General features: G+C 40.1%; 2 protein-coding genes across 3 annotated transcripts in view; both read right to left on the reverse strand.

Annotated features, from left to right (window-relative positions):
• pacsin3 (protein kinase C and casein kinase substrate in neurons 3) overlaps positions 1 to 4,783 on the reverse strand; it is a 34,644-nt gene extending 29,861 nt beyond the window's left edge. The window contains exons 1-2 of one of the 2 annotated variants that reach the window (XM_085276373.1): positions 4,318 to 4,783; positions 351 to 448 (exon numbers count right to left, since the gene is read on the reverse strand). The gene's annotated coding sequence lies outside the window, so the exon portion shown is untranslated. The remainder of the gene's footprint in view (positions 1 to 350; positions 449 to 4,317) is intronic. The other variant, XM_085276381.1, reaches the window with a different exon arrangement.
• A 146-nt stretch (positions 4,784 to 4,929) lies between these two features.
• On the reverse strand, positions 4,930 to 14,820 carry ero1a (endoplasmic reticulum oxidoreductase 1 alpha). Its single transcript, XM_085276361.1, has 15 exons — positions 14,427 to 14,820; positions 13,556 to 13,675; positions 13,383 to 13,466; positions 13,011 to 13,052; positions 11,184 to 11,260; positions 10,747 to 10,820; positions 10,053 to 10,173; positions 9,599 to 9,660; positions 9,475 to 9,501; positions 9,310 to 9,402; positions 8,964 to 9,210; positions 7,311 to 7,380; positions 6,744 to 6,830; positions 6,498 to 6,634; positions 4,930 to 5,875 (listed from the first exon to the last, which is right to left on the reverse strand). Exons 1-15 carry the CDS (start codon positions 14,502 to 14,504, stop codon positions 5,815 to 5,817), a joined length of 1,380 nt encoding a protein of 459 aa, XP_085132487.1. The 5' UTR covers positions 14,505 to 14,820; the 3' UTR covers positions 4,930 to 5,814.
• Positions 14,821 to 14,898: the final 78 nt, after the last annotated feature.

The raw sequence follows: 14,898 nt of genomic DNA on the forward strand, positions 1-14,898 counted from the left end.
AAATAGGAATCATTTAAAGAAAGGTGGGACAAGAGGTGGTTGACTCTTACGCAACTTTTAAATGTGTAGTTTAATTTTTTTGTCTTCACTCATTGAGCTGATGCGTTTCTAATGTCTTCAGACTTAAAGAGATATTGTGGAGCTTTGCAGGGCTGCAAGCAGATACCATCAACAAACTGAGTGGATTATGTGTAGGAGTCGGGTGGAAGCTACTGACAGATGAGACAGAGAGCAAGCGCAGCATGTTAAATGTTACAGGGGCACAATGGGCATGATTATGAATAGTGTATATCCAGCACACAAACCACACACTGTTCCCATACGGAGCCCAGAGCGACAGCAAAACTTACCTTATGAGAGACGAAAAAAAGAGATGGACAGATGTCCAAACAGAAGACGGCCTCCGTCTCCGCAGGTCTGAGAAACACAGAGGGGCAGGAAGATCCCACTGGGGCAGAAGCAACAGCAAAGGGAGAACACACACAGAGACAAAGAGAGAGGGGTTTGTTAGCAAAGCAGCAAGCAGTTAGTTAGCTAGGCAAGCTGCCTGTTATATCAGCCCGGTGCTGGCTGGAGGGTAGCACATTCTGGGAGTCACAGTGAAATACCACACAGAGTGTGTAGTTGAGGGTTAATGAAGCAGGTAGAGAGCAGCAGCCCCTGTAAAGGGAGGCCAGAGCAGTTAACTCATACCTCTGCCAGAGTACCAAGTTAGCAGCAGAGTGGCAAGTTGTTAAAAGAACACACCAGCGATTTTGCTTTGTTCAGACATACACTGTAAATTTCAACTTTTAAAAAAAGGTTTTTCCACCTTATAGAGACTTGAAAGCCTTTAAAAAAAAAAAAAATTTATAACCCTGTGGTTAGTTGGTAACATTAATTACTACTTTAAGGAGAAAAAAAACATACCAGCCTAACACAAGGCTCTTTTGTAGAAGATTTTTCGACAGCAGCAAGCAATCAGAAAGCAAAGAAGTCTAATTATCCAAACAAGCAGGACTAGCTCTGTTTTGTTTAGTAACTCAGGACATTTAATCTCAGTTGTTGTGACATTTGTGATACAAAAAGTTGGTTATCACATCGACAGATGGTTGCAGCGACTGACATGCAGTTACTCTCTAAACCGCTCTGTTCTTTTAATAATCAGCAGATAAATCTAAATCCACATTTAGCCACAGCTGAAGATCGCTGGCACAGAAGATTAAACCTTTGTGTCGGATTCTCATCAGCTGCCACAGTTTGTGAACCCATTCATAAAAAACACAAAACAGTGGCTCTTTTTGGGTGCTTCCCAGTATAACTAGATATGTGACCAAGTTTCACTTCTGATGACAAATGCTTTAAGAGTCAGAGCTGAGAGCCCCATCCTCACCACTAAAAGCACAAACAATGAATACAGCTGATTAATTATGAGCACAGCTTCAAATAATTCACTAATGAGAGGTGGGATAGTAGTGTGAGGGCAGATCAAGCATAACTTCCAGTGATGGTGAATCATTTTCTGCTTCCACCAACCAGTCAAACGATACTTTATGGCCACGTCTCTCCAGATATAATATTTGAATAACTTCAGTAATTACTCAGAATACAATAGCACAAATCAGACTGAAGAGGTGAAAAAAAAAATCTAAGATCCTCACTGCCAACTAGACTAAAAATGAATCAAATCCATCATTAGAATATCGATTGGGTCAATACTGTGATGAAACCGGGAAATCGTCATTTCTTATCTTTAATCGATAATCTTGCCCCATCAATGTGTCTGTTGTGGTTCTACCCATTAACCTAACTTTCCAGATTTACGGGAATCATGCACATACACAATTATCTGTACAACTGTAATATTCCTTGTGAGTTCAGGTGAGTTCAGCTGTAAATGTTGGTAATTTTGATGAAAAATATTAACAGCGAGGAACCTTGTTTTTGTATTATGGTTCAAGAAAGACATGAAAACCTACAGAAAACGGAAAATGCCAACTGAGAGGATACAGTTCTCACTTTAATAGGTTTTAAAGTTATGCACTGATTACAAAGATTATAGCAAGAACACCTAAAAAGTGCATGTATCCTACGCAGCACTGTATTTTAATTTTCACTTTTGTAAGAATTGCCTACTCTAGTAAGAAGTACCTGCTAGATCACAGTAGATACACTGTAAAATAACAGTATGTTGTCAAGTCTAGCTGCCAGTACTGTTATTTAACAGTGTTCATCCAAACCAAAACATCCTGTAAGTAGAAACAAATAGCCACACAGTTTGATGAAAGCATAGGGGTTCTCCATCTCGGGGAGGGGTCAGCAACCTTTACTATGAAAAGAGTCATTTTTAAGAACAAACATCACCGTCAGCAATTTGTGTGCAAAATGCAATCATGCATTTTGGCCACATTTCGCTTTCCCGCTCACTGACGGCAGTCCTGTACCGTCTGACAGCTGCTGCCTGCAGCCCGAGGCTCCGTGTCTAACCGACAGCAAACCATGTGACGCTTCTCTGGCAGTGAGAGGCAAGAGCAGAAAAAACGAAAGCAGATCACAGAAAGTATGGCGTTCCAGAGACTGAGTCAAAGAAAAGGACAACTCAGCCTTGTTCCCACACATACAGCTGTTCTCCCAGCTCACTTCTAACCAGACCAGAACCACATCACGGAGGCCATCCTGGTCTAAAATAGCCTCCGTGGCAGCTCCCTCCAGCTCAGCACGGAAACATAAAGCCTGCAAACGGGACGTAGGCCCTGGGAGTCTAAGCTCAATCTGTTGCATGCTGCAGGCAACACGACCGAAGATTAACCTGTTTCCCCTGCTGTTCACATTTGACTGCATGGAAGCACGCTTTCTAGAAAATTCAACCCAAGCATGAATGAATGCAGCTACAACAGGGTTTGTGAAAACAGAGCTGAAATGATAAAAGAAATCATCTATCAGCTAACAGGTTCATGCAACTTTCTTGATAAGTGATTCATCCTCCTGGTCTGCACGATAGAGCCACACGGAAATATTTCTACTGTCAACAAACTGACCTGCACTCTTTGCTTTTTGACTTTTTTGGGGGGGAGGTCATCTTTTCAAGGAGTATGTAAGAACAAGTGATCTGACAGACTGGGAGGGAGTGAACAGTCTTTGTTGACATATCTCCTGTTTCCAAGAAATTCAACTTGTTTGGCAGGAGAGAGCTTGAAGGTGGGGGAGGTTCCTATAGCCTCCAAACTTTCTTCAGAGGCTCAGAAACAACACTTCATTAAAGTCATGAAGGTAAAGCAACAAAATGTATTATGATTTTGTTGCTCCTTTCTCCACAAGTTACTTCAAATCTTAATTCTCATGCTGGCAGATCACTGACACATTTTAAAATGCCTAAATCATCTTCTTTTACTCGCATGGACTTAAGTATAAATCAGGTTCTTATACATATGATAAGCACTAGTAACCCGATTCCTGCACTCTTTTAGTGCAGGTTATGTTTACAGATGCAAATCAAAGTTTTTGGAACAGTAAATCTGACAACCATGTAACTGTTTCCCAAACTCAAATTCTCCATGCTAAGTTGACTTGAGCCACTGTATGCATATTTTTTTTCCTCATGTAAAACATTAAACATATATATTTAACTGTTTCATTGCTAAAATTCTGTTGCTTCAGTCCTGTGGTTTGTCCCTAGTATAACTGGAGGAGCGCACTACTGGCACAGTTGTAAAGCACTTTAACAATGGACAAACTGAAAGGGGAAAAAGACTGCATAACTACACCTGCCATTGTCTGCATTTCTGTTATAACACTTTGCTAAAGCTGTGCCTTGCAAGGGTCATGTGTGTTATTCATGTTTTTTTGGGCTCACTTACAGGTACTAATTAATATGAGCAACAACAACGGGCAGCAAAAGGGCAGAATTATAATAGCACAAAGTTAAAAATCTATTTAAATTACTACATGGTCTTAGCAGGTGGGGTGCTGCGTAAGTAAAGTAGAGAGTTTGGGGGGTTTTCTGCCCCCTGCTGGTCAAAAATCACCTGGTGCCGCTTTAAAGCGTAAGCTTACACATTTTGGTTGGGAATACGAAAAATGGCAAGTTTAATAGTCACTGCATGGATGTTTACATATTCATTACAGACGGTGTATTTCTGATTATACTTAGAGCTAGATTAATAATAACTAAAACTAGTCTATGAAATACACCTGGAAACATTTTGGGAAGACAAAAAGCAGACAATAAAACAGCAGCACTTCTTTCCAGTTGCTTGCATTGGGCAGTTTTCCCATCGCAAAGTGTTCTGTGTTCGGGGTGTGAACATGTGCAGACAGCAGGCAGGTGAGGAGCCTTACCTATTTCTCTCCGAGCCGGAGGAACAAACCAACACCAGATCCCCCTTGAGCTGCAGCCTCTCCCCTACTCTTTCACCACCTCCTGTCACGCTAACAGTAAAAAACAAAAACAAATACTCCTTTTTTTAGGCTTCCACAAAGTGCGACATCTTGCAAGTTGTCTCTCAAGTCGTCCGTCGACCTCTCTCAGCCATTTACACTCCTCCAGCCACAGCACTGTTTCAACAAACTCCCATAATAACGGCGGGCTCGGTTCCTGCTCGGCTCGGTTAAAAAAAAAAAGAAAAGTAAAGTTATAGCCTGCACGCTGAGAGAAAGGGAAAAAAAATAATGATAACGCTAATTAAAAAAGGAAAAGGAGCGCGTTTGTATTCCCTGGCAGGAACCAAACGCCGTCTGTGCTGGTAGGTGTACGGACGTGTCTTCCCCCCTCCGGTGCCTGCTGGCGTTTCTGTGTAATCAGATGCTGCTCACCACAATATCCATTCATCCTATTACAGGTTAACCCTTCACTGTCTGCGGGCGGCTGCATGCTGCCCTCCAGCGCTCTCACACATCCATCGCAGACTCTCTGACCAAGGCACTGAACACATAAGCGCAAACCACGCCCAATTACAAATACAAATATTCACATTTATTTAATAAAAAACAGCTTTGAATTTAGAACATTGAAAAATAATTTTAAAATTTTATTACCGTTTACATTTTCATAAAATGACTTTTATATATACATTTTAAATTTTAAATCTCCAAACTTATACACAAATACAATGTACAATCGGAATATTACCAACAGTATATAAATATTTTGGGGATCTGTGCTGAATGGTTTACAAAACCTTCCTCCCAGGTGGAAACAGGTTTCATTATAACTTCTGGACACGCACCTGAAAACCTGCGACTCTGAAAACAGAGGATGGCTGTTACGAGAATCAGTGTGATAATGAATTTTAAACGTTGGTGTCCATTCCTGTATAGTTTTCCTTTCGACATACTGCATATTTGTGGCCCGCATTCAATTTAGATTTGACGTTTCTCATCTATTTTCTTGACAAACAGCGCCATCCTCAGGAGCAAAGCATAATCCCAACAACACAGGTGTGAACAGGTGAGACAGAATTCTTAGCAGTCAGCTCCCAAACAGCAACTGAAGTGATTTCATTGATCAAAGCGCATTTGAAAATAGACAAGCACGTTTCTCCATCAGCAAAAAAAATGATACCACTTGAAGGAACATTAAACCATGCCACAAAGTGTCATTTTGTTTTTTGTTTTTTTAAATATGACTTTAGTTTAATTCAAAAGAAAGCAATGCATTATTTTAAGGAAAAATAAACACTTGGCTGATTAAAGCTGATCTTTCAGTCGACATTTCAGCAGGTTTAAGACAGTAGGAAAGATGGCAGTCAGTGGCCTGGGACCACAAAAGTGCACATGTTGAAATAAAGCCCCATCAGAGAGGAGTCAACAGGTGAAGGCAGACTCCTCTGGATGTCCTCACTGCTCCTCTGCTAACAGCACTCTGAAGTTCTTCAGCTCCCTGACGCTCGTGGAAATCCTGCGCAGGATTCAGGAGGACACAGTTAAAATAATAAGTACAAAATAATGAAAAAAATACTCCAGTATGTTTTAACTAATATTAAACCCAGTTTCTCTGCGAATATTATATTGTAGCCTCAATTTACAGAAAATTTAGGCAAGTTTTGCACTATTTTGATTTCATGTTGAACATATTTGTTTTAACTTTTGTTTTAAATGAGTGTGAATTTCCAATAAGATCAGTACTCACTTATGTAAGTTCCTATTATAGAGATAAACTTGTTCTAAAGTGACAGACTTAGGAGTTTGATATTGATTAAACTTACTTTTGTATTTACACACAAAGTAAGCATTTAGTAACTCAAATATCAGTCTAAATTTCCTGATAGCTCAAGCACTCAGCTCAAGAAGGAATTCGCAAAGGAGATGCATAGAAGGCTTCTGAATAATAAATGGCGCATGCTCATTTATCATATCCAAAAATCATTTTCAGGTTTTAAAAGTGCTTCAGATACAATAATAAACTAACGCGCAGGCAACAAAAGCTCTCCAAGGAGCAGAGTGGGTGTGAGCTGGAACTAAGGAGATTTTTTTAAATATGGCACATGTATGACTTGATGTCCACAGCCTCTCTCTCTGACCTTCCAAAGGCATTGAACAGGGAGACGATCTCCTGCCGGCTGAGCTGGAAACTGGGTCGCTGGTTACTGGATTTGGGCAGAGCTTCAATCTGTCGCTCTGAAAACAAAATCTTCAAGGCTGTGCCTAATCCCTGGGTCTGTGACACAAGAGAGGCAGCGATCAAAACAAACAAAAAAATCAAGTTCATCTTTACAAAAGAAGCGCTACAAGCTAACGAGAGGCACTAAGAGGAAAATAACAGGTACCTGCAGTTTCCCCCACAGGCGACACTTAAAGCACCCAACACAGTCCATGATCCTGGAGATGTTGAGGAAGGCCAGTCTGATATCCTCCTGACATTCACAGAAAACTCAGGTCATTTTAAATCTTGAAAGTTACCCACACAAATTAAAACTGCAACTCCAGTCAGTATTACTGTGTGTTTGCAGCAACCCTGCGTACACAAGATCACTCCCAGCAGCTTTGTTAATGCGATAAAAGGTTTCAAAGCATCGGCTTCCCCGTATCTCTGTATCTGCATTCACTCTGCAGCTAGAGCATTTTTTGATGCATCAATGTTTTTACAGCACAATTTCACGTAGAGTTCTAACTGGCGTGGCTAGAATACAACTGAATGCTTTTATGCAGTTAAACCAGAAGGTTAATTATAAATCATTTTGAATTTTATGAGCTCAAACAATCAACAATATGGGTGGGGAGCATTCTGAAAATATTAATTAACATCCCTGTGAATATGTAATCAGTTGGTGCATTACGTCCACAATATCAATAACTTAACAATAACTTCAGCAGAGTTTGAAACACTTGCTGACCTTCAGTTTGGCTGCTTCCTTTTCATCCCCAGCAAACAGAGAAGCCTCATCAAAGTGCAAAGGGAAAGATCTAGAAAAGAGGAGATGAACGTCATCAAAACATTGCATGGAAGTCCGTTTTTATTTTATTTATACAGCGCCAAATCACAACAAAAGTCGCTGCAAGGTGCTTTATATTGTAAGGTCGATCATACAATAATACTACTACTACTACTACTACTACTACTACTACTACTACTACTACTACTACTACTACTAATAATAATAATAATAATCTGCCGTGACCGGTTGCAGTAAAAAAAGGAAGACAGGATAAAAGACGTGCTGTGGAAGAAAGACAGAGATTAATAAAGAAAGAAGTGTGAAGTGCGAAGAAGTGACCAGAGTTAGTACAGTGTTGTATTATTTAATTTGTTTTTAGCTTTTATTGTTATTTCATTTGGACTTTTTGTTATTAATTTAGTGTAGTTTCAGTTAGTTTCAAGAGTACAATTTCTTTTTTCGGTTTAGTTTTTATTGTTTGAACTTGTTTAGTTTTTATTAGTTACAGTGATCACTAAAAAGACTAAAACTGCAAGGAGGGCATATGCCAGAGGCAAGATTTGGGGATATTGGTACAGGTGTAATAATATAAACACGCTGAACTTCTTGAAAGCAGTTGACTCACAGTTTATAATAAACACACCTATCCATGACTTATCAAGCAAGTTATAATGACATTTGTATTTCATTTTAGTTAGTTCTCAAAATCACTCCAGTTAGTTTGAATTTTTTCAAAAGTCTAGTTTTTATTTTATTATTATTTTTATTATTAGTGAACTACAACACTTTCTCACATCTAGTTGTAGTTTTCAGTTTATTTTTAGCTAACTATATTAACCTTGGCAGGGACTGTGATTAAACTGTTGGACTTTAAAAAGCATTGCTGTAAAACCACAGGTGTCATATGTCAGAATCTGTTGCCTACATTTCCCAGAGTGCAGAGTGCTAACAGAGCTCACTTCTTTCTAACACCACCCATCCACATCCACATGTTTACATTCATATCCATTTTGTGATGGTAAATGGTAAATGGCCTGCATTTATATAGCGCTTTTCTAGTCCCTAAGGACCCCAAAGCGCTTCACACTACATTCAGTCATCCACCCATTCACACACACATTCACACACTGGTGATGGCAAGCTACATTGTAGCCACAGCTGCCCTGGGGCGCACTGACAGACATCACTGACACTGACAGTGATGTTGTCAATAAGCTATTTGACTCGTGCCAATTTCACTCTGGAGCATGACAGCGAGGGCAAGCGTACGGCCAGAGTCACAAGGAAAACTTCAGCCACGAGAAGTACAAGGACTCTTGCAGAAGTTGATCTGACCATCAAGTTGCCCTGATCTCAGCTTCATGGGTCAAATCCACAGCAGAACTAGGGCAAGATCTTCGAGCTGCACCTTGACAACCTGAGTGTAAATCTATATCAAATCAGGCATTTCTAATTAGTGCACTTTGAGTGAAATTAACTGTTAAAAAACACAATATGGTTGATCTTTCATTTATAGAACATGAATACTAGGTATCAAGAAAAAAAGGGCATGCTGTATTATACCTTTATTCAGGGAAAGTCTAACAATGATTGGTGTGGTCTGAGACCAACCTGGCCAGCTGCAGGATGTCCAGCAGCTGCTCCTTGTGTTTCTGGTCCTCCTCGGGTCTGCCCGTGTACAGCTGGAAGGATGACTGCTGGAAGAACGGCAGAACTTTAGCCAGTGCTCGCAGCTCTATCAGGTAAAGGAAGTAAAGGTTGCGGAGCCTCTTGGGCCCTTCGCCGACCGTCAGCTCCGAATCAAAACGCTGTCTGAACTCCGACACATTGTGACCCCACTTCTTCTGAAACCAGCTGTCTGAAGGAAAGAAGGCAATAAAAGTGAGTGTCAGTTATTTTGACTCTTCAGACAAAAGGAAAAAGAAAATGAACAAGGGCTGTTTTTTTTCTGCCTCACCATCCAGCAGATATCTGGCACTCAGGTGTACGTTAATGCTGGCGTGCAGACCTGAGACAAGCCGGAAAAAAGCCCTTTTCTCCACACACTGGCCTGAGAGAGAAAGGCAGAGAATTTATCGAAAACTCGACAAAAAGAGAATCTTAAGGTGTAGCATCAGCTTACCTTCCAGCCAGCTGTAGAAGGTCCTCGCTGCAAACAAAGTACGTGTCATCAGAAATGGAGAAAACAAAACAAAACTGCAATTGTTTTAGAAAAATGGTGAGATATAACACTGAAGAATTCCTACCTTCACTTCCTGGGCTGCTCTGGAATGAGGTGGGATTTAGTGGTCGTTTGATAGTATATGGTCTGAGAAGGACACATAAAGGTTTCCTTTTCATTACAGGGTGGTCACAGTGGTGGATGTTGATAGTAAACATGGCAACATGATGTCACTCTATATACAAATCATCCCTGTGAGCCAAAGCTCAGGCTTCAGACTATTCTGATGTCAGAGGATATAGATGTCCCTAACATGGTCACTGCGGACACCTCTATGGCTGTGGGCATTGAAGAGCCATCCGCCTGCTCCTCAAAACTTGGCTGAAAGTGAGCTAAAGCAATCAATTTCAAACAGGAGATGAAGTAAGAGGTAACAACCTCTAAGTCCCAGTGTGAGATAACTGGGGATTATTTTTGAACTGTGAATCACGCTAAAGTATAAACTACAGTCACTTATTTTGTGGGCTCTGAACGCTTACTTGAAACAGTTCTCCTCATAGATGCTGTTCCAGATCTGCCAGGCCTCTGGTCCTTTGTAGCCTGTGAAGCGTTCTGGATTCAGCAGCAAGTCGACATACTGGGAGTCTGGTGACTCTTCATCTGGAAAAGAGCGAGCCTTTATTCAGCTGCAAGTCATTATAATGAAAACATCTTTTTTTGTCAGCCACATGTGACAGAATGTAGCAGAGGGTGGTGGTGGAGGGGATTTATTCAGGAAAGAGGAGTTACCCACTAGCATTTCACAAAGGTTTTGGAGAAATGGATCCCTATGTTTCATTACATTTTCTACATGTTGCACCATCTTCTGTGTTGTAATTGCTTGAATCATGTTTCCTAAAACTACTCCTTGGAGTATGTTTTATAGTCAGTCCTAATACTGCTTAAACATAGCATTACATTCCCTAAAAATGTCTCTTGTAATCATATCCCCTTACCAAAAACAAGACATACTATCTATTCTTTATGTTCCCTTTCAGTTATGCTAAGCTAAATAATCTGTTATGTTTCCAAAACATTTTCATTCTTTAACTTTGTTGTTGACGTACACATGTTGCCTTACAATCTACAGCATTTGACTATCATATTTCTGCCTAGTGTCAATTAGCAATTATTTTTGGTAATCAAAATGTATCAAATTTGCTTCTTCCTTCATTCAGCTGGACTGAGACGTACCGTCAACCACGCAGAAGCGTTCTGCTTCGTCGTCATATTTGTTCCAGTCGAGCAGAGCCTCTCTGGTCTCAGCGCTGGGAACAAAAAGGAGAGCACTCAGTTGGCTTAGTTGTGCTCAACCTCAGTGTGGAGGTTCATAGGTCAGAAAAGAAAGTTAAATCCTACTTTGGTATCCCGCTTGAACGTGTTACCAGAAAATAATTTGAGTTATATATTAATGATTTTGTTCCCAATAGCAAAGATAACGAGTATGGTTCTTCAGGTTAAAGAAGCAGCTTTCACCCGAACTATGCCTTGTATGCTCACCACCCAACCGCCTTCCAGACAGTTTCATCCAATGCAGTGCACAATTTACTCAAAAGAACAGTCTGAATAAAAAATGTCAAAAAGTCACTTTTAGAAGAAGAAAAGAACTGAGCAAAATGAACGAGACTCACCTTAATGAGACATCTACAGCTCCCAGATGCTTCGCCTTCTCACACTCATCCTGCTGCTCGTTCACTTCTGCTGAATACTGAAACACACACACACACACACACACACAAACTTTAAATTTACAATTCTATGAATTACTGAGAAAATCTGAGGGGCAGCAAAGCTATATTCTATCAAACTTGCTGTGATGACTCATTAACAGCAGGAAGCTGAAAGTGAAAGTAACAAAACTGCTAACTGCTAACACAATACAGCAGATAAACCTGTTCACTTTAATGCCATGATGTAAAAATGTGATTTATTACATTTTTTTATAATACATGTCGAGCATTAAACATAGAAACGTTTTTTATTGTGGCAAAAAGGTGCTCTAGTGCACTAGCAAATAAAACTTTTTAGAATCCCATGACCTTTTTGTTTGTTTGTTTTAATTTTAAACATTACATCCTCCTGTAAAACCCACAACAACAACAAAATTAGTCTTTATAAAAAGCAAAATGTGCTACAGTACAGTACATTACATTTACAAAACTGTCACATTAGCAACAAATCCAGAAATATGGCCACACTGTGAGGATTTGTAGATTTAATGGATGGTATAAAATGTTTTTGGCAGCTGAGCAGCAGTGTGGATCTGTCTCTAAGCTAAAGGTAATAATAATAATAATAATAATAATAATATGGTTCAACTACGTTCTGCATCAGTGAATTTTTTTTAAATCTCAAAACTCTGAAGAAAATAAATGAAACCTTGACAATAGTTTCAATGAAGACCAGTTTTTTGTTGACTGTGTAAAGGTTTGATTAAATTGTGCTGTAGAAGCAGTCGTGACTCTTGTAAAAATTGTTAATGGGTGAACGGAAAGATGGACGGATGCTCAACGCAGCTAAAGGTCATCAGGTCTTCAACAGGATGAGTAAAAAAAGAAAAAAATAGATAATTATGGGAAAGCGTGTCTTTATGCTGAGTTTGGGGGAGAGCTGTGAGGGGATTGCCATTTTGGATTTTCTTTTGTTTTTGCTTGTTTTCTTTTTGCACAAGTGACTCAAGCGATCCCTTTCACAATCTGAGAGAAATCTCTCAGGCCCTCTCTAAAGAATGAAGAAGCAACGCTTTTTTCCATAGACTTCATGGGATATAAAAGATGGATGTTCTGAAATGTAAAGGAAAACTCGGCAATGAAATAGAGTTATTTGCTCAGATTATGCTTTTTCTCACACGTGATTTTTGACATATAAATAATTCCATACAGATTCCTGCGTCTTTTTACAAAACACAAAACAAGATGCTGACAGCAAAAAGGTTCAAGGCTTTACAGCAGCTCCTCTCTAACCCATCACAGTAGATGCACTCATCAATTAGAAGCTGTCTACACTATTTTTCCCCTGTAACTGGAAGAGACTGCACTGACTCGACACACATTGTTAATACTGAAGAATCTGCATCACCTCTTAATAACTGTATTTGAGTCGTCTGGCATTTATTTTCATGTCTATTTAAGCTTAATTTATAACAGTATTATAACAGTATGTTTGCACTGAAGCACCGCAGCAATTTCCTAATGTTGTAAACCCGCTCAACATTTGGCAATAAAACCCTTTCTGATTTCTGATTTCTGATTTCTTAAGTGATAAATTGCACGAGGGTGTGTTTACTTACTGTATGACTCCAGTTTTGATTCATTTCCAAAGTGACATTAATCCTCAGTAAACTTTACATATGGAGAAGGTAAACTGTTGTCAGATTTGATTAAATAAATGGGACACAAATAAAAAGACCATCTGAGTCGCAGCCAGTTTGTGCCACTTACTGATCCTGAGATACTCACCTTGTTGTGGGGAGCGGATCGGAGCCCCTCGGGCACCTCGTTCTGTGAATAGACAGTTTCAGTCAGTCTGATGTGACCATTTCTCCTCTTTCACCTGGAATTAATAGGTAATCTTTGTAGTTTTTTTTTTTTTAATGATATTTAAATCTAGTCCACAGGTCTTTGCATTTACACTTGGTATTTAAATACACAACGGCTGCACCCTCAATTTAATCTTGATATGCAAAAGCAATTAGGTTGGTTCACAAGAAACAATGCCAATGCGCGGCTCTATCGTTATGAGTTATACAGACAGTGATCAGACATTAACAGCAGGTTGAATGGGGGGGCGTAAAAGTCTGTTTACAGCTGCTATATGAGGGTTAAACTCACAGGAGAGCAGGGCTGCACAGCACAGTCCCTCAGACCACACTCATTGCTGGCAGTCCAGAAAGGACACGGTTTATTCAGATTCACCTGCAGAGGATGGAAGCCAAACACACATTCAGAGTAACAGACCTCACCCACAGATGTGCGTATACGTATGTGTGGTGCATGAGTTGTACCTTGTAGAACCTAAAGTAATCAGACTCAAGAAGACTCTGGAGTTTTGGGAACAGCTGGTCGTTGTTGAAGCGGTCGATGGTCTCCACATCACACGTGCAGTCATCCAGGTCGCCTGTCACCTGATGTAGAGGGAACAGGCAAACAGCTGGTTATCCAGTGTACAGTGTAGTATGCTCCTGAGAGCAAGCCGAAGTAAGATTGGAAAACACTGTAAAGAGTTTCAATAGTAGACTGTACTATTTTTATTTATTTTTATTCAACAGTCATTTTCCTTGTGGGGTCAATAAAGTATAGATCTGAATATCAATGTAATGTGTACACAAGAAAAATTCTTAAGTAATCAAAATATGAGGGGAATTAGACCATAGCACCTTCACTGTTACAAAACATGGGCAGGTTCCTCGCCTCCAGGGTGCTCAACTACAAAACTTGGTATTTATAAGCAACAACATCAGTGTGACATTACACAGAAATAAAGAAATTACTTACTGCCGATGCACATTTAATGCAGGGGCCTAGGCCAAACCACAATTGTTTTAACAGAACTGTATTGTTACTGATATTTTCACTGACGACAACAACAACAACACTAAGCAAATGTAAAAAACTCATTAAAATGAAATCAATACACAAGAAGTGAACTCCAGTTACTTGGTACTATCAAACCAACTTGACTTGGTTGTTGTTGTTGTTTTTTTGTTTCCTCCTACCATTCAAAATGACTTTGAGGCCATTGACTCACAGTCTGGAATTTTAGGGTAGCCATAAAAACCGACACTCATGTAAAATGAATCAGTACAAGTTACCTGTAACCCGGTCAAATAATCCCACCAATGTAGGAAGTAAGTCAGAACCGCGTCCAGCACTCACCTGACAGAAACACCTGCACTCTGCGTATCCGGACACCTCGAGGAGAAGGAGGAGGGGGACGATGACCACCAGTTTCATGACGACCCTTCTTGTTTCCACGGACCTCTGCTTGACAAACTGCAGCTTCTCTCTGTAGCTACGTGTGAATGAAAGCAGCAGCAGCAGCTGTGAGGAGGAGGTGATCTGCTGTCAGCTTCCTGGTTATTTCCTCATTTCCAATCCGCTACGTGCAATACGTGACGACCCGACCATCAGCAGCAGCAGCAGCTTTAATCACGTATCATCACACCGACATCACTCCAGTGCTGCCAGTGTCTCCTCTTTTTAAACACTTTGGTATTTGTAGGTATTTAAACGCAGGGGAATTTTTGCTTCCTGTTCGCTCACAAAACCATCCGACTGGAACTCACAGCGAGGCTCACATGGAGGCGATTCGCTGTTTTTTTTTTTTAGATAGCCTCAGGAGAAAAAA

This window comes from Mchenga conophoros, linkage group LG1, assembly GCF_057382185.1.
Source record: "Mchenga conophoros isolate Kocher_MC1m ecotype Shallow Benthic linkage group LG1, M_conophoros_male_GT1.1, whole genome shotgun sequence".
NCBI lineage: Eukaryota > Metazoa > Chordata > Actinopteri > Cichliformes > Cichlidae > Mchenga > Mchenga conophoros.

Bases quoted from the DNA above. Each gene is read 5' to 3' on its own strand.
- ero1a (XM_085276361.1), bottom strand. From the start codon at position 14,504: ATGAAACTGGTGGTCATCGTCCCCCTCCTCCTTCTCCTCGAGGTGTCC. The intron at 10,821-11,183 runs GTGAGTCTCGTT...TTTTGTTCCCAG, and splicing joins GCTGTAGATGTCTCATTAAG to CGCTGAGACCAGAGAGGCTC. The intron at 9,403-9,474 runs GTAAGCTGATGC...TTTCTCTCTCAG, and splicing joins CTTCTACAGCTGGCTGGAAG to GCCAGTGTGTGGAGAAAAGG.